The sequence below is a fragment of the Gorilla gorilla genome, chromosome 20, assembly GCF_029281585.2.
Source record: "Gorilla gorilla gorilla isolate KB3781 chromosome 20, NHGRI_mGorGor1-v2.1_pri, whole genome shotgun sequence".
In the NCBI taxonomy this organism is placed as follows: Eukaryota; Metazoa; Chordata; class Mammalia; order Primates; family Hominidae; genus Gorilla; species Gorilla gorilla.
In genome coordinates this window covers 23,929,347-23,951,216 of record NC_073244.2, presented here as the reverse complement: position 1 = coordinate 23,951,216, position 21,870 = coordinate 23,929,347, and the positions used below count along the sequence as shown (strand labels likewise).

The following is a 21,870-nucleotide window of genomic DNA, read 5'->3' as shown; positions in this document are numbered from 1 at the left end:
TAATTAAATTAAATGAAAATTAGAAAGGGAGGAAAGGATGAAGGAAAGGAAGGGAGGGAGGGAGGAAGGGAAAGAAAAAGAAAGAAGGAAAGGAAAGAAAGGAAGAAAGAAAAGAAACAAAACATATTTAGGGCTCAGTATTATGGTCAGTTTCAGGCATCCATTTGGGGTCTTGGAACATATCCCCCAGCAATTGGGAGGAATACTGTATAGACTCCTGAGCTTGGAGTCCTGGGTTCGAATCCCAGCTCAGACGGCCACCCCAGCAGGCCTAGCGACTTTCACCCAGAGCTCTCACACCAGCCGGCCTGTACATGGAAGAGGACACTCCCAGGGCAGCCACAGGTGCCAGGACATACCGTGATCTGAGCCATCCTGCAACACCTGCAGGAACCCACAGGCAGATTGGCCATCCCTCTCCTGCAACTACGAGGCCAACGCGGGCCTGTGAGGCCCAGACGCTGCAGGGAGGTGCCTCCCCCTCGGCAGGCCAGCGAGAGGGCCAACCTGAGTGCCCCTGCCCCAAGGTCCCTTCAGTCTTGCAGATGGGGCCACATGGTACAGGGTCCCACCTTCTTTTTCTTTTTTTTTGAGACAAAGTCTCGCTCTGTCACCCAGGATGGAGTGCAGTGGCACCATCTTGGCTCACTGCAACCTCCACCTCCTGGCTCAAGCAGTTCTCCTGCCCCAGCCTCTGGGGTAGCTGGGATTACAGGTGCGCGCACCACGCCTGGCTACTTTTTGTATTCCCTCCCTCCCTCTCCTCTCCTCTCTCGCTCTTTCCCTCCCTCCCTCCCTCTTTCTTTCTATTTTGAACCAGAGTCTCGCTCTGCCACCCAGGCTGGAGTGCACTGCAACCTCTGCCTCCTAGGTTCCAGCAATTCTCCTGCCTGAGCCTCCCGAGTAGCTGGAATTACAGGTGTGAGCCACCACGCCCAGCTAATTATTTTGTTTGTATTTTTAGTAGAGACAGGGTTTCACCATGTTGGCCAGGCTGGTCTCGAACTCCTGGGCTCAAGTGATTCACCCACCTCAGCCTTCCAAAGTGCTGGGATTACAGGCATGAGCCACTATGCCCGGCTGGCCGAGTCCTGCCTTCTGAAACTCAGCAAGGGTTCTCTGCCACATAGGGACACTCAATGAATGGGCTCTCAGCAGGCACCAGACGGTCTTCAGGTTTATTTCTTAAATCAATTAGGAAATAAAACCACAGTGCCCAGGAAAGTTCACATGAGATGCCACGGTGTCTCTTGCCATGGCCCCACCACTCCAGGGGCCAGGGGGTGCTGCTGGAGGGAGGACAGACGGACAGGCGGCCTGGGTGGCCGGCCCCAGAAAGGCTGGCGTGGATGTTCGAGATGAGCCACCAGCGAAGCCAGTAGGGATGTCTGGGCCGTCCTGGTGGGATTGTCTGGGACATCGCCACCAACACGGTGTCAGAGCCATCAGTGGGGACATCGGAGGGGCCACCACCAGGTGGGGTATATTCAACAGGCTAGAACCCCTGAGGCTTGAGAGGCCAACCCCCGGCAGGAGACCTCCCCTGACCCCTCTGCTGCCTCTCCTGTGGGACCCTCCAGTAGCCACACCAGATGAGGACACCCAGGAGGCCTCCTCCCAGGACAGGAGGCAGCTGGCTGGGCAGCCACGCAGTGCAGGGTTCAGGGCCCTCCAGCAGGAGCTCCATGGAGATGGCTAAATGGGGACATCAAGGCAGGGGCTGACAGTGGTGACATCCAAGTGGTCACAGTCAATTCCGGAAGCTTTCAGGGCATCAGGAGGGGAAGGTGGGGCTGGGGAAATGTGACAGGAACGGGGAAGTGCAAAAGGCAATTGGCCTAGCCTGGGAGATTTTCCAGTTGGCCTGGGGGACCCCCGGCTCCTCCATTCAGCAGGGAGGGCGGAGGGCCTGCTTGGAAGTCACATGGAGCTGCAGCATCTGGAACCCAACAGCCACAGGAGGCCTGGATCGGGGCTCCGTAAGGCACAGCCGAGAGGGAGGTGGGGAGGCCCCAGTCCGAGTCCAGGGCCCAGGGGAGATGATTCCTGCAGTCCCTGAGAGCAGCTGGACCCTGCACAAGATGCAGCTCCCAGGACACGCGTGTTCCACTCTCGGCAGGAGAGGAGAGGAAAAAGGAAAGGCCGGGCCAGAGGCTCACGCCTATAATCCCAGCACTCTGGGAGGCCGAGGCCAGCAGATCACCTGAGGTCAGGAGTTCAAGACCAGCCTGACCAACATGGTGAAACCCCATCTCTACTAAAAATATAAAAATTAGCTAGACGTGGTGGCAGGTGCCTGTAATCCCAGCTACTCAGGAGGCTGAGGTGGGAGGATCACTTGAACCCCAGGAGGCAGAGGTTGCAGTGAGCCGAGATCCCACCGCTGCACTCTAGCCCAGGCAGCAGAGTGAGACTCTGTCTTAAAAAAAAAAAAAAAGAAAGAAAGAAAAGAAAAAGAGGGAAGAGTTAAGGCCAGACAGGGACAGGGATGGAAGGAGACAGAGGCTGAAAAGCAGGGAGAGGAGGCAGACACAGGGGCACCAAGGCAGCAGAGAGGCATGGGTTCCTCTGAGGTTCCAGTTTCTCAGTCCAGGATGGGCCGTGCCAGGTACAGCTCGGCCAGGTGGGTGTGTAGTAGGCGGCCACCCCTGGGCAGCGCTGTCTGGCTCAAGCTGGCCTCTCCCACCAGGCCCAGAGTTTGTGGCCAGTAGAGGAACAGCTTCAGAGGGAGAAGGCGCCCGAGCAGATGCGAGTGTAGACTGCCTCGTTTAAGGGCAGGTAGTGGCCCTGCTTCAGGTCCAGGAAGAAGAGCCGGTCTGAGGTCTGGCGTGGGTCAAAGCCCTCTCGCTGCAGCCTCGTCTTCTGGATCTTGAAGGTGCCTATAGTGGGGATGGGGGGCAGATAAGGGCTGAGCAGGTGGCTTCTGGGAGGCCTCAACTCAGTATCCTCTCCTGCACCTCTGGACCTTCCCACAGGCTGTCCCCTGGGCAGGAATGTTCTTCCCCATTTTGCCTGCCTGATTCCCCCTTGTCTGTCAGATCCTGGCTTCATGCCCCCTCCTCCAGTGAGGCCTCCCTAACCACTCCTCACCAGAGCAAGAAAATGTATACCCTGCCTGGTCATGTGTCCATTCCCCACACGACAGGCAGGGCTATGTCTGTTACACAGTGAATAAGAGTTTAGCAACTTACATCCTGTGGGCCAAATTTGGCCCTCCACCTGTTTTTGTAAATAAAGTTTTACTGGGGCCGGGCACAATAATGGCTCATGCCTATAATCTCAGTACTTTGGGATGCCAAGGCAGGAGGGTCGCTTGAGCCCAGGAGTTTAAGATCAGCCTGGGCAACATAGTGAGACTCTGTCTCTACAAAAACCCTTTTTTTTTTTTTTTTTTTGGAGACATAGTCTTGCTCTGTCACCCAGGCTGGAGTGCAATGGTGTGATCTCGGCTCACTGCAACCTCCACCTCCTGGATTCAAGTGATTCTCCTGCCTCAGCCTCCCAAGTAGCTGGGATGACAGGCGTAAGCCACCGCACCCGGCCAACAATTTTTTTTTTTTTAATTAGCTGGGTGTCATGGCACGTGCGTGTAGTTCCAGCTACTTGGGAGGCTGAGGTGGGAGAATCACGTGAGCCCAGGAGGAGAAGGCTGCAGTAAACTATGATTGCATTATTGCATTCCAGCCTGGACAACAGCAAGATCGTGTCTCAAAAAATAAATAAAAATTTAGAAATAAAGTTTTATTGGCACACAGCCATGCCCATTCATTTGCACATTGTCTATGGCTGCTTTTGCACAAGAATAGCAGCGTTGAATAGCAATCAAGGCTGTATGGCCTGCAAAGCCGAAAATATTAACTATCTGGTCCTTTAAGAAAGTTTGCCTGAGCCCAGGACTGTGAGACCAGCCTGGGCAACACAGTGAGACCCTGATATATTTTGGCTGTGTCCCCACCCAAATCTCATCTTGAATTGTAGCTCCCATAATTCCCACGTGTTGTGGGAGGGGCCCGGTGGGAGGTAGTTGAATCATGGGGGCGGGTCTTTCCCGTGCTGTTCTCGTGATAGTGAAGGGGTCTCACGAGATTTGATGGCTTTATTTGGTGGTTTTTAAAGGGGAGTTCCCTTGCACACACCCTCTTGCCCTCCACCATTAAAAAGTCCCTTTGCTTTTCCTTCGTCTTCTGCCATGATCGTGAGGCCACCCCAGCCATGTGAACTGTGAGCTCCATTAAACCTCTTTCCTTTATAAATTACCCAGTCTCGGATATGTCTTTATTAGCAGCATGAGAATGGACTAATACAGACCCCATCTCTACAAAAAATCAAAAAAATTAGTCAGGCATGATGGTGCCTGCCTGTAGTCCTAGCTACTCCAGAGGCTGAGGTGGGAGGATCATTTGAACCCAGGAGGCTGAGGCTGCAGTGAGCTATGATAGTGCCACTGCATGCCAGCCTGGGCAACAGAGTAAGACCCTGTCTCAAACAAACAAACAAAAAAAAAACAAAAGAAAAATAAAAGATACACCGAGGCCGGGTGCAGTGGCTCATGTGTGTAATCCCAGCACTTTGGGAGGCCAAGACAGGTGGATCACTTGAGGTCAGGAGTTCAAGACCAGCCTGGCCAATATGGTGAAACTCGATCTCTACTAAAAATACAAAAAAATTAGCTGGGCATGGTGGTGCACACCTGTAATCCCAGCTATTCAGCAGGCTGAGGCAGGAGAATCTCTTGAACCCAGGAGGTAGAGGTTGCAGTGAGCCAAGATCACGCCACTGCACTCCAGCCTGGGCGACAGAGCAAGGGAGTCAAAAAAAAAAAAAAAAAAACACTATTTCAGAATGCTTAGTGGCAGTGGAAGTGAGGAATGGAAATAAATAACTAACTACTAAAATAAAACAGCAGAAGGGACCCGTGTGAGCCCACAGTGCAAGCTGGCTGTGAACCCTTGTCTCAGTCCCAGGACAGTGTCCTGAACTAGGATGAATAAATGGTTTGGATATGGTTTGTTTGTCCGCACCAAAAATCATGTTGAAATTATTATTATTATTTTGAGACATTGTCTCACTCTGTCACCCAGGCTGGAGTGCAGTGGCCTGATCTCAGCTCACTGCAACCTCTGCCTCCCAGGTTCAAGCAATTCTCCTGCCTCAGCCTCCTCAGTAGCTGGTACTACAAGCGCATGCCACCATGCCTGGCTAATTTTTTTTTGTATTTTTAGTAGAGACAGTTTCACCATGTTGGCCAGGCTGGTCTCGAACTCCTGACCTCAGGTGATCCACCTGCCTCAGCCTCCCAAAGTGCTGAGATTACAGGCGTGAGCCACCGCACCCGGCCAGGTATTCTTTTTTTTTTTTTTTTTTTTTTTTGAGACAGAGTATCACTCTGTCGCCCAGGCTGGAGTGCAGTGGCACGATCTTGGCTCACTGCAAACTCCGCCTCCCAGGTTCATGCCACTCCCCTGCCTCAGCCTCCCAAGTAGCTGGGACTACAGGCACCCGCCACCGTGCCCGGCTAATTTTTTGTATTTTTAGTAGAGACAGCGTTTCGCTATGTTAGCCAGGATGGTCTCGATCTCCTGACCTCGTGATCTGCCCGCCTTGGCCTCCCAAAGTGCTGGGATTACAGGCGTGAGCCACCATGCCTGGCCCCGGCCAGGTATTCTTTTAGAGCAACACGAAATGGACCAAGACACGAATCAACAGACACACTGATGGATGAAGAGAGAGGTTGGAGTGGGGGAGACTCGCACCTGTGGTGTCCACCTGGGGCAGGAGGCGCAGGAAGATGGGCCGGGCATAGGGTGCCAGCACCTTCTGCAGCTCCTGGTATATCGCGTTGGGGTCCAGCAGGCTGTGGGGGTCTGCGATGGCCGCCATCCCTGCCTTACCCTCCACTCCTGGAGGCAGAGGCTCAGCTGAGGACACCCCGCCTCTCATCCTCCCCACCAGCAGGACCAGATACACTGTCAAGCAGTAGCCCCTGGTCTGTAATCTCCAGTCTCTCCCAACCTGGGATGACATTTATGGAAGCAGCCACACATTTTGTGGAGCTCCTGCTTGGCTCGTTGAAGCCCTAAGACAGGTGGGCTTTCATGATCCCATTTTCTGGATGACAAAACTGAGGCTCAACATCACCCAGGTGAACTGGCTCCAGATCCAGTGCTTCCTCCTGGGCTGCCATGAGCAGTTGTCCAGGTTGTGCACTGCCCAAAGGCACGTGTACTTCTAAGCCCTTTTTGGCTGAGCTCCCTCAGGACCATGCCTCAGGACCACCCCCTGCAACCCCAGCTTGCCTGGAACAGCCACCCCATAGACGGCCACGTCTGTCTGGCCCAGCAGGCGGCTCAGCACGCCCTCCACCTCAGTGGTGGAGACGTTCTCCCCTCGCCAGCGGAAGGTATCCCCGCTACGGTCCCGGAAGTACATGTAGCCCAGCTCATCCATCACTAGCACGTCACCTGGCAGAGGGGAGAGGGGCAGATGGGTGGCGGATCCCCATCCGCAGAGCCAGTCACCGGGGCCTAGCAGGCTGCACACCTGAGAGGTAGGCGCTGTCGCCCTTGCTGAAGACGCTGTGGGCGATCTTCTTGCTGGTGGCGCTCTCGCTGACATAGCCATCGAAGCGGCGCAGCGGGTCCTGTTGGTTGATCTGACCCACAAGGAGGCCAGGCTCCCCTAGGGAGAAGGCCATGTTCAGGCTGCGCTAGGCAGGCAGTGCGTGGGGACCCCAGCTCCGGGTGGGGACCACGTGGGGGCCCTGCTCACCGGCCTGGCAGGGGATGCAGAGGCCCTGGGCATCCCGCAGCAGCTCCATTGTGTCCTCATTGACCTTCACCAGCCGGATGGGGTACACGTGGGGCAGGATGCGGCTGTTGAAACCACAGGAGCCGACCTGGAATGCGGTGAACTGAGTTGGAAGGAGCCGGGGATATGCGGGGTCCTTCTCACTAACACTTTGCCTGCCTTGCCCTGGGGCTTGGACCTAGCACCTCCAGTGTCATTCTAAGCTCTGTGACCTTGGCTGATCTGCAAAAGCAGGGTGGTAAGTGTCGCCTCCAACTCAGGGCCCCTCCTCCCACCTTCCCAGTCTGCATTCAGTCAAGAGAAGACCTCTGGCTGGCGCCCACTTCCTGATCCACAAAACCCTCCATGCTGGCAGGAAGTAGATGCCTCTGTGTGGACACTACAGCTACGTCAGATACTGCAGAGCTTCACCTGCTGCCCGCCGCCCTGCTTGGCATGGTTCTATGAACAGAAATGCTTCTGCAACATGTTTGAGCCACTACACCGTGTCTGGTGTGTTCCTTTCTGCCTTTCCCCCTTCCTCCGTTCCTCCCTTCCTTCCTTCCTTCCTTTTTTTATAGAGTCTCACTCTGTCGCCTAGGCTGGAATGCAGTGGCGCAATCTTCGCTCGCTGTAACCTCTGCCTCCCACGTTCAAGTGGTTCTCATGCCTCAGCCTCCTGAGTCTGGGATTACAGGCGCATGCCACTGAGCCCAAACAATTTTTTTTTTTTTTGTATTTTTAGTAGAGATGGGGTTTTGCCATGTTGGCCAGACTGGTCTCGAACTCGTGACCTCACGTGATCCACCCACCTCAGCCTCCCAAAGTGCTGGGATTACAGGCGTGTGTGGGTGGCAAGCTACCCAGGTGCCGAGGCAAGAGACCGAGGGCACGAGCCATTCCAGTATAATAAAATATACAAAACAACAAGAGTTATACTAGATCTAGATCATAGACATGATTATATATGAATATCATTAATCACTAGTTTGTAGCAATTACTCTTTATTCCAGTATTATAATAATCCTCATTCTATAATCATAACCTAGAAAAAACTGGGCCATAGAGAGATAAGAGCTGAGGGGACACAGTGAGAAGTGACCAGAAGACAAGAGTGCGAGCCTTCTGTTATGCCCAGACAGGGCCACCAGAGGGTTCCTTGGTTTAGCGGTGACGCTAGCGTCTGGGAAGTCTAGTCTAGCGGTAGCCTTAGTGTCAAGGAAAAACACCTGCTACTTAGTGGACCGGGACTCCCTTTCCCCCGGGGAGTTTAGAGAAGACTCTACTCCTCCACCTCTTGTGGAGGGCCTGTCATCAGTCAGGACCGCCCGCAGTTATCCGGAGGCCTAACCATCTCCCCGTGATGCTGTGCTTCAGTGGTCTCGCTCCTAGTCCGCCTTCATGTTCCATCCTGTACACCTGGCTCTGCCTTCTAGATAACAGTAGCAAAATCAGTGAAAGTACTAAAAGTCTCTGATATGCAGAAATAATGGCATAAGCTGTCTTTCTCTCTCTCTCCCTCTCTCTGCCTCTGCCTCGGCTGCCAGGCAGGGAAGGGCCCCCTGTCCAGTGGACGCATGACCCACGTGACCTTACCTATCATTGGAGATGACTCACACTCTTTACCCTGCCCCTTTTGCTTTGTATCCAGTAAATAACAGTGCAGCCAGACATTCGGGGCCTCTACCGGTCTCCGCCTCTTGGTGGTAGTGGTCCCCCGGGCCCAGCTGTCTTTTATCTCTTTGTCTTGTGTCTTTATTTCTACAATCTCTCGTCTCCGCACACGGGGAGAAAAACCCACCGACCCTGTGGGGCTGGACCCTACAGGCGTGAGCCACCATGCCTGGCCTGGTGTGTTTCCTATGCAAGAATCTGAGCTACAGTGAGCAAAAGTGCCCTGGGGGCTGGCCATCCAACACCAAGCACACTGAGGAAGGAGCATTGTTCTTGGCAGTGAGGACCCAGCCCCCATGGCACTTGCTGTTTTTTTTTTTTTTTCCTTTTTAGAGACACAGAGTCTCACTCTGTTGCCCAGGCTGGAGTCCAGTGGTGTAATCATAGCTCACTGCAGCCTCGATCTCGTGAGCTCACGTGATCCTCCCGCCTCAGCCTCCTTAGTAGCATTGACTACATGCACCTGCCACCATGCATGGCTGATTTTTTATTTTCTGTAGAAAAGGGGGTCTCACTACATTGGCTATGCTGGTCTCAAACTCCTGGGCTCAAGTGATCCTCCTGCCTCAGCCTCCCAAAGTGTTAGGATTACAGGTGTGAGCCACTGTGCCCAGCCGACATTTGCTTTATGATCATTATTACGGTCTGTTCTTGGCCTTGGATGGGAGGGGCTTGGGAAACGAGAGGGAGATTCATGCAAGCGGAGAATGGAGATGATTAAGAGAGTAAGTAGTTGCTAATTATGAAGGTATCTGTTTGCTGCTACTTGGGAGGCTGAGGCAGGAGGATTGCTTGAGCTCAGGAACTGAAAGCTACAGTGAGCTATGATCACGTGGCTGCACTCCAGCCTGGGCGACAGAGCGAGACTCTGTCTCAAACAAACAACAACAACAAAATAACAGCACGGTACCCAGAGCCCTATTCTCCTTGCTAATCTCCACACGCAGAAACTGAGGCTCAGAAAGGCTGAGGCACTTGCCAGGGCGCACAGCCATACCTATCCTCCAACTCTCCTGACCCAAGGACCACAGTCACATGACTATCTGTGCAGGCTGGAGGATTGTCCCTCTGGTGGTGCACCGGGAGTCCTAGGAACTCCCCTTACGCCCCGCCCTGCGTGCGCCTTGGCGGAGCCTTCCGCGCCAGTCCAGGCTGTTTTATGTATCCCAGGGGCCCCAGGAAGAGGAGACAGTGGTCTTCCCTGAACTCCGAGACCTGCCCCGGGGCCCTGCCGGTGCGCACCTTGCCGTCCATGTTGGCAATGCTGCAGTTGCACTCGGTGGCGCCGTAGAACTCCCCGATTTGGCGTACGCCGAAGCGCTCCGTGAACTCCTCCCAGATGGCAGGACGCAGCCCGTTCCCCACCGCCAGGCGCACGCGGTGTCGCCTCTCCGCCTCGCGCACCGGCTGCTTCAGCAGGTAGCGGCAGATCTCCCCGATGTACTGAACCACCTGGGGGGCGGGGTGAGGAAGTGGGTGATGGGACCGGCAGGCGGTGGGGAGCCCGGATGAGAAGAGAGACCCCGAGACCGCCCCACCCAGGGAGCTAATCCTATGAGCGGAACAGCCTAAGGATGATGATGGCTGCAGAATCGTCCACACTCCATTAGGGACCACACTGACTCCCAGGACTCGTTCAGTCTCTTGCAAAGGGTCTAGGATGCAGCTTTTTTTTTTGTTTTTTCGTTGGGGGTCTCCCTGTGCCACCCAGGCTGGAGTGCAGTGGCATGATCACAGCTCACTGCAGCCTCTAACTCCTGGGTTTAAGTGATCCTCCAGCCTTAGCCTCCCGAGTAGCTGGGACTACAGATTTTTTTTGTAGAGATGGGGGATCTCGCTCTGTTGCCCGGGCTGGTCTTGAACTCCTGGCCTCAAGCAATCCTCCTGCCTCAGCCTCCCAAAGTGTGAGATTCCAGGTGTGAGCCACTTGTGCCTGGCCGGATGCAACTTCTATCCAAGCAGATGCAGTGTCTTTCCTCCTCCCCTTACCCACACCCCTTCGTGGTCCCTCGATTCTGCCAGGCAGCTTCCTGGAGATACCACATCCCTGTCTGAGCCTCAGCAGGCACACAGGGCAGGACTAGCAGGAGAGTTGGCACCCCGCAGGCAACCCTCAGCCTGGAGCCTACACTGTCACCCAGAGCCCCCTGGCTGAGCCTGGGCTGGCCAGAGCGTCACCCCTGGGCAGACAACTCCCAGGTGCACCCACTAGGCTGCGCTGCATCTGGACTGAGCCCCAGGTGCCCACGGAGCCACCTGCTCATGGGCTCCCCCTGCAGGACATCTTCCCTCCCTGCCACACATTCTCAAGCCCCGCAAGAGCTTCCTGGGGTCATCCACCAGGTGCCCCACGGTGCCTTTGAGTTCTCATCTCCAGTTGGGCTTCGGAATGACTGCCCCCACCCCCCCCACTTTACAGATGGAGAAACCGAGGCTCACAGATGGTAAGGAACTGGAACGAGATCACAGAGCTGGGAAGTGGCAGAATTTGATTTGAACCCAGGCATCCCGGCCCCAGAGTGGGAATAAAACAGTTGCATGCCAGGGATTGCCCACCAGATGGATCATAACAGCTGCAAATGTGCTCGGGGCTTCCCGCTCACACACACGATGAAACCCACATTTCTTCCTGTGGCCAACTGGATCTGGCCCTGCCGCCCCTGCTGCCTCCTCTCCCTCCATCTCCGCTGAACACTCTGCCTCCTCACGGACTTTGCACACGCTAGCCTTTTGCCTGAAGCAGTCTTCCCCCAGATGCATTTGCCTGAACTCTTCAGTCTCAGCTCAAACGTCACTGAGAGGCATCCCCGGTGCCCCCAGCTGTGCCCCTGAGAAGGTACTGACTAAATAGCTGATGACTAAACCAATATGATCAGCAGACACCACCGCCACGCTCTGAGCTGAGCTTGGAGATGAAGGCACTGAGGCCCAGAGAGGAAATGCAGTGCACCCAAGATCACTGGCTGCTGACCAACAGCAGGTCCCTAAGGGGGAGGGTCCTCTCCCTCCATTCTCAGACTTGGGCCACTGCCTTAGGTGTGGTACAGTCCACACCATCTCTAGGAGAGAACCTGGCCAATCAGCCCAGCCCCTCCTCAGCCAATATGACTGGCTTAAGAATGGGCACGGCCGGGCGGGGTGGCTCAAGCCTGTAATCCCAGCACTTTGGGAGGCCGAAGCGGGTGGATCACGAGGTCAGGAGATCGAGACCATCCTGGCTAACATGGTGAAACCCCGTCTCTACTAAAAAATACAAAAAATTAGCCGGGCGTGGTGGCACGCACCTGTAATCCCAGCTACTCGGGAGGCTGAGGCAGGAGAATGGCGTAAACCCGGGAGGCGGAGCTTGCAGTGAGCCGAGATGGTGCCACTGCACTCCAGCCTGGGCGACAGAGCGAGACTCCATCTCAAAAAAAAAAAAAAAAAAAAAATGGGCACATGGCTGGGCGCGGTGGCTCATGCCTGTAATCCCAGCACTTTGAGGGGCCGAGGTGGGCAGATCACTTCAGGTCAGAAGTTCGAGACCAGCCTGGCCAATGTAGTAACACCTCATCTCTACAAAAATACAAGAAAATTTTGCCAGACGTGGTGGCATGTGCCTGTAATCCCAGCTACTCAGGAGGCTGAGGCAGGAGAATCTCTTGAACCCGAGAGGCAGAGGTTGCAGTAAGCCAAGATCACTCTATTGTACTCCAGCCTGGGGACAAGAGTGAGACTCTGTCTCAGAAGAAAAAAAAGGCAAGGATTTTTACAGACAAGCTAGCAGGGAGGCTGTATCTGATCTAAATAGACCGTGAAAAACCGGTGAGGACCAGGTGTGCCATCCGCATAGGGCGCAAAGCTCTGGCAGCCCCCAACCCAATCTCTTATTATGCAGGTGAGTAGCTACTCTACGTTGCCTATTTTTTTTTTTTTTTTTTTTTGGAAACAAAAAATCCTCAGTAGAACTTCCCTTCTAACAAAAAGCAGCCCAAGAAATCACTTATTTTCTAACAAAGAACAGCTTGGAAGATTGGGCTGCAAACACAGATAAGGAAGCTGGAAGCTTGCAGCTGGGGATGCCAGCAGCTGCACCGATAAAAAGGGCTACCTGTGGCCGGGCACGGTGGCTCACGCCTGTAATCTCAGCACTTTCAGAGGCCAAGGCGGGTGGATCACCTGAGGTCAGGAGTTCGAGACCAGCCTGGCCAACATGGTGAAACCCCATCTCTACTAAAAATACAAAATTAGCCAGGCGTGGTGGCACACACCTGTAATCCCAGCTATTCAGGAGCCTGAGGCAGGAGAATCACTTGAACCCAGGAGGTGGAGGTTGCAGTGAACTGAGATCGCACCACTGCACTCTGGCCTGGGCAACAGAGTGAGACTCCGTCTCAAAAAGAAAAAGAAAAAGGCCAGGCACGGTGGCTCACGCCTGTAATCCCAGCACTTTGGGAGGCTGAGGTGGGCGGATCATGAGGTCAGGAGATCGAGACCATCCTGGCTAACACAGTGAAACCCTGTCTGTACTAAAAAATACAAAAAAAAAAAAATTAGCCAGGTGTGGTGACGGGCGCCTGTAGTCCCAGCTACTCAGGAGGCTGAGGCAGGAGAATGGTGGGAACCCAGGAGGTGGAGCTTGCAGTGAGCCAAGATTGCGCCACTGCACTCCAGCCAGGGAGACAGAGCGAGACTCCGTCTCAAAAAAAAAAAAAAAAGAAAAAGAAACAGCTACCTGGGTCTGGGCATGTCCACCCTTGGGGCTCCACCATCCCTTTTTTGTTAGCACGTGTACAGTAAGAAAGAAATAAGCAACAAAAGCTGGCTGCTGTGCCTCATGGCTGTAATCCCAGCAGTTTGGGAGGCTGGGGCAGGCAGATCACCTGAGGTCAGAAGTTTGAGACCAGCCTGGCCAACATGGTGAAACCCCGTCTCTACTAAAAATACAAAAAATTAGCTAGGCTTGGTGGTAGACCCCTGTAATCCCAGCTACTCAGGAGGCTGAGGGAGGGGAATCACTTGAACCCAGGAGGAGAAGGAGGTTGCAGTGAGCCGAGATCACACTACTCCATTCCAGCCTGGGAGATGCAGCGAGACTCTGTCTCAAAAAAAAAAAGTAAGGTTCTAGATTATAGCCTGCTGCCCCCATGAGAATGGCTAGACTGCAACTGCTGCTACAGATAAAACAGCAGTGAGCAGTTTCTCATGAGATGTAATTTCTGAACCCAAATAAATGCATGCTCTTGTTTTCTCCTTGTGTCCTTATTAAACATCACCTTTAGAGATTCTGTCCTGTTTTTTTGTTTTTGTTTTTGTTTTTGTTTTGTTTTTTGCTTTTTGTTTTGAGATGGAGTTGTGCTCTCTCACCCAGTCTGGAGTGCAGTGGCGCGATCTCGGCTCACTGCAACCTCCACTTCCCGGGTTCAAACGATTCTCCTGCCTCAGCCTCCCGGGTAGCTGGGACTACAGGCGCCCGCCACCATGCATGGCTAATTGTTTTTGTAGAGATGGGGTTTCACCATGTTGGCCAGGCTGGTCTTGAACTCCTGACCTCAGGTGATCCACCTGCCTCGACTTCCCAAAGTGCTGGGATTACAGGCGTGAGCCACTGCGCCCGGCCCTGTCCTCTATTTCTTTTTCTTTTTTTTTTTTTGAGATGGAGTCTCACTCTGTCGCCCAGGCTGGAGTGCAGTGGCACAGTCTCAGCTCACTGCAACCTCCACCTCCTGGGTTCACAGGATTCTCCTGCCTCAGCCTCCCAAATAGCTGGGACTACAGGTGCCCACCACCGCACCTGGCTAATTTCCCATCCTCTATTTCTTTCTTTTTTTTTTTTTAAGACGGAGTTTCGCTCTCGTTGCCCAGGCTGGAGTGCAATGGCACAATCTCGGCTCTCACTGCAACTTCCACCTCCCGGGTTCAAGCGATTCTCCTGCCTCAGCCTCCTGAGTAGCTGGGATTACAGGCATGTGCCACCACACTCTGCTAATTTTTGTATTTTTAGTAGAGATGGGGTTTCTCCATGTTGGTCAGGCTGGTCTCAAACTCCAGACCTCAGGTGATCCACCCGCCTCGGCCTCCCAAAGTGCTGGGATTACAGGCGTGAGCCACTGCGCCCGGCCCCGTCCTCTATTTCTTTTTCTTTTTTTTTTTTTTTTTTTTGAGATGGAGTCTCACTCTGTCGCCCAGGCTGGAGTGCAGTGGTGCGATCTCGGCTCACTGCAACCTCCACCTCCTGGGTTCACAGGATTCTCCTGCCTCAGCCTCCCAAATAACTGGGACTATAGGCGCCCACCATGCCTAGCTAATTTCCCATCCTCTATTTCTTAAAAAGCCTCTCAATGTTCACTGTGTGCCTTATTTGACACAGAAATTCCACTTCTAGGAAACTGACAGAATGAGCTTCCAAGGCCCAGGAGACAGTAAGTAGTAACCAATGCAAGATGGTGTGTCAAGGACAAAGAGAGACCATCAGACATGACGGGCTTCCCAGTGGGAGGACATCACACCAGCCATAAGGAATCTTTGCCAAAAAAGTTGAGTTTGAAGCCGATAAAATATATAGACCAGCGATTCTCAAGCGGGGACCATTCTGTCCCCCAGGGACACTTAGCAACATCTAGACACATTTTTTTAATTGTCACAACTTGGGGGAAGGGGACTGCTACTGGCATCTGGTGCAGGGAGGCCAGGGATGTTGCTAAATATATGCTACAATGCACAGGACACCTCCCACCCCAGGGAATGATCCAGCCCCAAATGTTAAGAGTCAAACCTGGTCTGGACACTATCTCAATTTCTGTAATAAATAAATTCCAAGAGGGAAGAGAGACAGACAGAAAGAGAAAAGGCACCTACAGATGAAATATTTCTTTTTTTCTTTTCTTTTCTCTTTTTTTTTTTTTTTTTTTTTTGAGATAGGGGCTTGCTCTGTTGCCCAGGCTAGAGTACACTGGCACAATCACGGCTCACAGCAGCCTTGACCTCCTGGGCTCAAGCAATCCTCCCACCTCAGCCTCCCAAGCAGCTGGGACTACAGGCACAAACCACCACAGCCAGCTAGATTTTCAATTTTTTGGTAGAGATGAGGGACTCACTATGTTGCCCAGGCTGGTCTCCAACTCTTGGGCTCAAGCGATCCTCCCGCCTCGGCTTCCCAAAGTGCTGGGATTACAGGCATGAGCCATTGCGCTCAGCCAAGAATTCTTACAAGACACATCAACCAGTCATAATGCTGGTTGTGTATTTAATTATGGAAATAAGAAAAAACACATTTTTGACATTGTGAGACAGAATTGAGCCACTGCCCAGATTCCTGATGACACTGAGTTATCACTGTCACTTAAAAACAATCCTTACCAGACACAAAAGGCTACAGTGTCTGACTCCATTGATCTGAAATGTCCAGAACAGGCAAATCATAGAGGCAGGAAGCAGAATAGTGGTTGCCAGGGGCTGGGGGTGGAGGAATGGGGAGTAACTGGGGATGGGATTTCCTTTGGGGGGCATGAGAATGTTCTGGATCTAGATAGACATGGTGATTGTACATTGTGAATGCCACCAAATTACTGACTTTTTTTTTTTTTTTAAAGATGGAATCTCACTCTGTCGCCCAGACTGGAGTGCAGTGGCCCGATCTCAGCTCACTGCAGCCTCCGCTTCCCAGGTTCAAGCGATTCTTCTGCCTCAGCCTTCCAGGCAGCTGGGATTACAGGCGTGTACCATCATGCCCGGCCAAATTTTTTTTTTTTTTTTTTTTGAGATGGAGTCTCACTCTGTCGCGCCCAGGCTGGAGTGCAGTGGTGCAATCTTGGCTCACTGCAACCTCTGCCTCCCGGGTTCAAGCGATTCTTCCGCCTCAGTCTCCCGAGTAGCTGGGATTACAGGCGCCAACCACCACGCCAGGCTGCATTTCTGTATTTTTAGTAGAGACAGGGTTTCACCATGTTGGCCAGCTGGTCTCAAACTCCTGACCTCAAGTGATCTGCCCATCTCAGCCTCCCGAAGTACAGGGATTACAGGTGTGAGCCACTGTGCCTGGCCAAATTATTCACTTTAATATGGCTAATTTATATGAATTTCACTTTAATTTGAAAAAACAAGTACTCATCTTTCAAAGGTTATAGTGAAACAGCTACACAGGAAACATGATGCCGTCTGAGGGATGCTTTATGCCATCGCCGAGGGGAGGATGTGGGGAGGTGGGGAGGGGCAGGACAGGGTATCTGATAGCCTCTGGGTCCAGCTGAGGGGTGCACCAGAACTCTCTATACTTTTCTGTCCACTTTTATGTGTATTTGCTACTCTCTGTAATTTTTTTAAAAAGATAATTTTGGGCTGGGTACAGTGGCTCACGCCTGTAATCCCAGCACTTTGGGAGGCCGAGGTGGGTGGATTGCTTGAACCCAGGAGTTTGAGACCAGCCTGGGCAACATGGCGAAACCTCTTCTCTACAAAAAAAATTCAAAAGTGGGCCAGGCGTGGTGGTGCGCACCTACCTGTAGTCCCAGCTACTTGGGAGGCCAATGCTGGAAGATCACTTGAGCCCAGGAGGTCAAAGCTGCAGTGAGCCATGATAGCGCCACTGCACTCCAGTCTGGGCAACAGAGTGAGATCCTGTCTCAAAAAAATAATAATAATAATAATAAATAAACAAAATAAAAATATACTTTTGCATTTCAACATGCAGATTAGTAATTTTCCCAAGACCCTCCAAACAGAACCAAAACTCCTCAAAAGCGGAGCCAAGCACAGCTGTGGACCTTGTGGTATACCCCAAGATGCTCAGCCCAGAGCCCCCAACCCCTGCTCAGCTGTGTGACCTGGCCTGAATCTCTCTGGGCCCCATCTGTCCAATCTGCATCTGCCAACTTGCCACAGTCCCTGGACAACCTCTCACCCAATCCTTCCCAGTCAGCCTTGCTATTCCCTCCGGGCTCCATACCTGTTTCCTGTACCTCCCACCTGTATTTCCTGTATCCTGCCCCACGTTACAGCACTGAAACCCTCAGCCTGGTTTCCTCTCACTGTGGAGGGGAAAGAAGAATTCCTGTTCTTAACCTCTGCCTGCTCTCCTCTCAGGGACAGCAGATGCCTCCACCTCCGCCTCACGCATTCCTCACCTGGAAGCCCCAGACTCATCGCCCTTCCCATCCCAGGGTCTCAATTCCCTACAGTCAGCAGCAGGGAAGACCCACAGGGCACAAGGCATGGGGAAGGCATTGCCTTAAGGAGCTCAGGCACCCTGGGCCCAATCCCAGCCTCATTACAAGCCTCAGTTTCCCCAGCTGCAAAATGGGTCCACCCTCCAAACAGTTATAGGATTGCATTGAGTTTACACGTGGAGGGTTTAGCTCTGGTCTGGACACAGAGCAGGCACTCAGGAAACACTACTTGCCTTCTCTGTCCCCATCCTGGACAGCCATTCCTTAGGCCCCGCTCCCCACCCCACCCCTAGAGATGGGGGAGCAGGTTGCCCCAGCAGGTGGACAGGAGGGCGCACATAAGGGAGTTAAGGGAATAGAGCCTGGTCGGGGGGCGGGGCCTGGCTGGGAGAGGACGGGGCCTGACCAGGAGGAGGTGGGGCTTTGCTGGGAGGGACGGGGCCTCACTGGGAGGAGGTGGGGCCTGATTGGGAGGGGGTGAGGCCTGGCTGGGAGGGGCGGGGTCTAGACAGAACAGGGCAGGGCCTGACCGTGCAGTTGTACTTGATGCAGTCGTCCCAGAAGCGGCTGGCCGAGAATTTCTTGCGGAGGACGACTGTCAGCCCATAGATGAGACACTGCCCCACGCCGATGATGTTTCCTGCAGAGGGTGGCCTTGGTAAGGGGTCCCCCGCCCCCACCCACCATTCCCTACCCAGGCCGTAGTACCTGCCGAGTGGTACAGGGGCAGGCAGTCATAGAGCACGTCAGCCGCCTGCATGCGGTAGGCGTGGTGGCCGAAGGCTGCCATGCGGTAGTACCTGCAGGGGGAGGGGGAGCCGGGAGGGCAGAGGCTGGGACCTAAATCCCCCAGGGTACAGGCATGGGGAAGCATGCTGCGTGTGGACCCAGGCAAAGCCAGCCCAGTTCGCATGAGTTCACAGGCTGGCAGGAAGGAAACACGCAACCAACAATTGTTGGTGGTGTTAGGTGTCACGAAGGATATAATAGGGTCAAGGGGCATAGAGGGGCTGATGGTAATGCAGCCAGGGGGGTTGGGGGATCCTGTCTAGGGAGGTGAAGTGTGATCCGAGACCTAGCAAGAAACAGCTGTGGGGGCGAGCTATGGAAGAGTGCCCAGGCACAGCACATGCAAGGGCCCTGAGGCCGGAAGGAGTGTATGGGTTTGAAGAGTTTGGGGGGCTGAGGAGGAGTGAGTAAGGGGTGAAGGGGAGGAAAATGACATCAGGGAAGTGGCAGAAGCCACCCAAACTGAGAGAGGGTTTTTGTTTGTTTGTTATTTGTTTCTTTTTTTGAGAGGAAGTCTTGCTGTATCATCCAGGCTGGAGTGCAGTGGCGGGATCTCAGCTCACTGCAACCTCCGCCTCTGGGTTCAAGCGATTCTCCTGCCTCAGCCTCCTGAGTAGCTGGGATTACAGTCATGTGGCACCACACCCAGCTAATTTTTGTATTTTTAGTAGAGACAGGGTTTCGCCACGTTGGCCAGGACGGTCTTGAACTCCTGACGTCAAGTGACCCGCCTGCCTCAGCCTCCCAAAGTGTTGGGGTTACAGGCGTAAGCCACCACGCCTAGCCCGAGAGAGGGTTTTATTCTGAGGGTCACAGTAGATGCAGGGAGGTCTGGGGCAGGGGAGGTCTGATTTAGGATTTTCAAACCTCCTGTAGCTGCTGACAGGAGCTGGGCCATTGTGGGTGGAGGAGAGAGTGGGGGGAGCAGGAGGAGCCCGAGGAGGGGCTGGCACAGGTCCAGATGGGGGGCATGGAAAAAAGTAGACAGATGGAGGGGACGGGTTTTGCTGGTGGGATGGATGTGGTGAACAGGTGGGGGGATGAGAGGGGCCCCAGAGTAGTGGGCACAGGCAACCGGGTCCCAAGATGGGTGTGAAAATGGGTGTGATGCCTTTGTCCAGCCCCAAGCAGTTATGAGAGTTGCAATGAGTTTACACGTGGAGGGCTTGGCCCTGGTCTGGACACAGAGCAAGTGCTCAGGAAACACCATCTGCCCTCTCTGTCCCCAGGGTAACATGGAGATGCCCACAGCAGCTGAGGGGCAGGTCAGGCTGGCAAGATAGCCTGGGTCACTCTCAGCGGCTGAGGGCATTATGCCTGTGGGCCCCTCACCTGCTGTGCACGACAATGGCAGCCTTGGGCAGCCCGGTGGTCCCCGACGTGTAGATGTAGAAAAGACGATCTGCAGGAGATACAGGTGTTAGGGGTGGGGCCTGAGCATTGGGGGGTGGGGCCTGGAAGTTGGGGGCGGGGCCTGGGCGGGTAGGAAACCAGTTGATAGAGCAGGGGTCCCACCCTTGACTCACCGTCCATGCCCTTGCTGGGGATCTGTGCCAAGGGGGCAGTAGAGGCCTCCTTCAGCAGCGGGTCCAGGAGGTGGGTGTCCGGCAAGATGCCCTCGGGCCCCAAGTCTCCAGAGCAGAACTTGATCAAACTTTTCCCCAGATGCCCGCTCACTTCGGCCACCGCTGTGGTCCCCAACACATGGGTCATGGTCACCGCCGGACAGGCCCCCTCCCGAGGCCTGGGATGCACCAACTCCCTGCCCGGGGCATACCCAGACCGTGCACCTCATGCCCACGTCCAGGGCGGCCGCCTTCCGAGGCCTGGGGCGCAGCATCTCCCCGCCCGCCCAGGGGCCAGTCATGGGTCCCCGCCCACCTGATGCCCACGCCTGGCCTCACCCGCCACCATTTCTCCTCCAAAGATCAGGGCCTTAGCGCCCGAGGTGCCCAGGCAGAAGGCCAGGGGCTCGCGCCGCAGGTTCACGTTGAGCAGCGCGGCCTCCATGCCCGCCTTGGCCAGGCCCAGCCACAGCCCCACGAACTCCGGCCGGCCCTCCAGGAACACGGCCACCACGTCGCCCGGCGCGAAGCCCAGCTGGCGGAAGAGGTTGGCTACCGCATTGGAGTAGGCGTCCAGCTGCGCGAAGGTCCAGCACTCGCCGGTCCCAGCATCCACCAGCGCCAGGCGCTCGGGCTGTCGCTGCACTACCGCCTGAAAGATGCGCGGGATGGTGTGGCCGGCACGCTGGTGCCGCCGCAGCTCCAGGCGCACGCGGATCAGCACAGAGAGACCGCTGGGAGGGAGGACGGAGGGGACAGCGTCACTGGTGCCCTGTCCCGCCTGGCCTCCGGGAGCCTCAGCCTCCCCGCTGGAGGACCCCAGGGCAGCCAGGGGCTTTGATGGGGTCTATGGTGAAACTTTTGGTGCCTGGATCTCTCAGTGGACCAAGGGCAAGGGCCATTTACCAACCAGCCAGGAAGAAGGTAGATTCTCAAAGCATAATAAACCAGTCACCCTGTCCTCCCCCATACCCCAGCTGGCTTGGTGGCCCTGGGGGAGCTGGGGCCTGAACCCATCCTCCTTTCTGTCCCCTGCGACGTCTGGAGCACCTGACACCATCCCCCACCACCTCCAGCCTGGACTCTTCATGCTCAGATCACCCTAACCAGGACCCCCAGGGTCCAGCCCCGAGCTGGGCAGCTGTTCTGCCCCCAGGTCACTGGGTGGCACCAGGGACAGATGGCTGAAGCATCTAGCACGTGTGCCCCCAACTGGGGAGGGATTGTCCCTGCCCCAGGTAGGGCCAGGAGATGTGCCAGTGGATGGGGGGTGTAGGGACCAATGCCAAGCCCAGATGGAGGGTTCCAAGTTCCCCTTCCCCACTCGCTAGTAGATATAACAGGCAGAGGCCCCAGGGAACTGCAGAGCCCCCAGTGAAAGGAGCCGGGTTCCTGAATGATTGTGTGGAGGCAGGCGGGCCACCACTTGCTGTTAGATGAATGAGAATGAACTGTTTTTTTGTTTTTTTGTTTTTGAGACGGAGTCTCACTCTGTCGCCCAGGCCGGAGTACAATGGTGCAATCTCGGCTCACCCTCCGCCTCCTGGGTTTAAGCAATTCTCCTGCCTCAGCCTCCGGAATAGCTGGGATTACAGGTGCCCACCACCACACCCGACTAATTTTTGCACTTTTAGTAGAGACGGGGTTTTATCATATTGGTCAGGCTGGTCTCAAACTCCTGACCTCAGGTAATCCACCAGCCCCGGCCTCCCAAAGTATTGGGATTACAGGTGTGAGCCACCATGCCCAGCCAAGAATGAACTTTAAAAACAACAAACAAACAAACAAACAAACAAACAGGAAATGCTTTAGGCCAGGCGCGGTGGCTCACACCTGTAATCCTAGCACTTTGGGAGGCCGAGGCGGGTGGATCACAAGGTCAGCAGATTGAGACCATCCTGGCTAACACGGT

The 21,870-nt window shown here is 54.5% G+C and overlaps 1 protein-coding gene across 10 annotated transcripts in view; it reads right to left on the bottom strand.

Annotated features, from left to right (window-relative positions):
- Nucleotides 1–1,164: 1,164 nt before the first annotated feature.
- SLC27A1 (solute carrier family 27 member 1) overlaps nucleotides 1,165–21,870 on the bottom strand; it is a 37,533-nt gene continuing 16,827 nt past the window's right edge. For 4 of the 10 annotated variants that reach the window (XM_019015090.3, XM_055372102.2, XM_019015089.4 and 1 more), the window contains exons 3-13: nucleotides 20,298–20,692; nucleotides 19,920–20,081; nucleotides 19,726–19,795; nucleotides 18,313–18,404; nucleotides 18,135–18,244; nucleotides 9,704–9,913; nucleotides 6,769–6,895; nucleotides 6,541–6,678; nucleotides 6,297–6,461; nucleotides 5,754–5,900; nucleotides 1,165–2,879 (exon numbers count right to left, since the gene is read on the bottom strand). In XM_019015090.3, the coding sequence (XP_018870635.2) occupies nucleotides 2,722–2,879; nucleotides 5,754–5,900; nucleotides 6,297–6,461; nucleotides 6,541–6,678; nucleotides 6,769–6,895; nucleotides 9,704–9,913; nucleotides 18,135–18,244; nucleotides 18,313–18,404; nucleotides 19,726–19,795; nucleotides 19,920–20,081; nucleotides 20,298–20,692 (1,774 nt within the window). In that variant the 3' untranslated portion in view covers nucleotides 1,165–2,721. Of the gene's footprint in view, nucleotides 2,880–5,753; nucleotides 6,013–6,296; nucleotides 6,462–6,540; nucleotides 6,679–6,768; nucleotides 6,896–9,703; nucleotides 9,914–18,134; nucleotides 18,245–18,312; nucleotides 18,405–19,725; nucleotides 19,796–19,919; nucleotides 20,082–20,297; nucleotides 20,693–21,870 lie in introns of those variants that run through there. The other 6 variants (XM_055372104.2, XM_063701097.1, XM_063701096.1 and 3 more) reach the window with 3 other exon arrangements.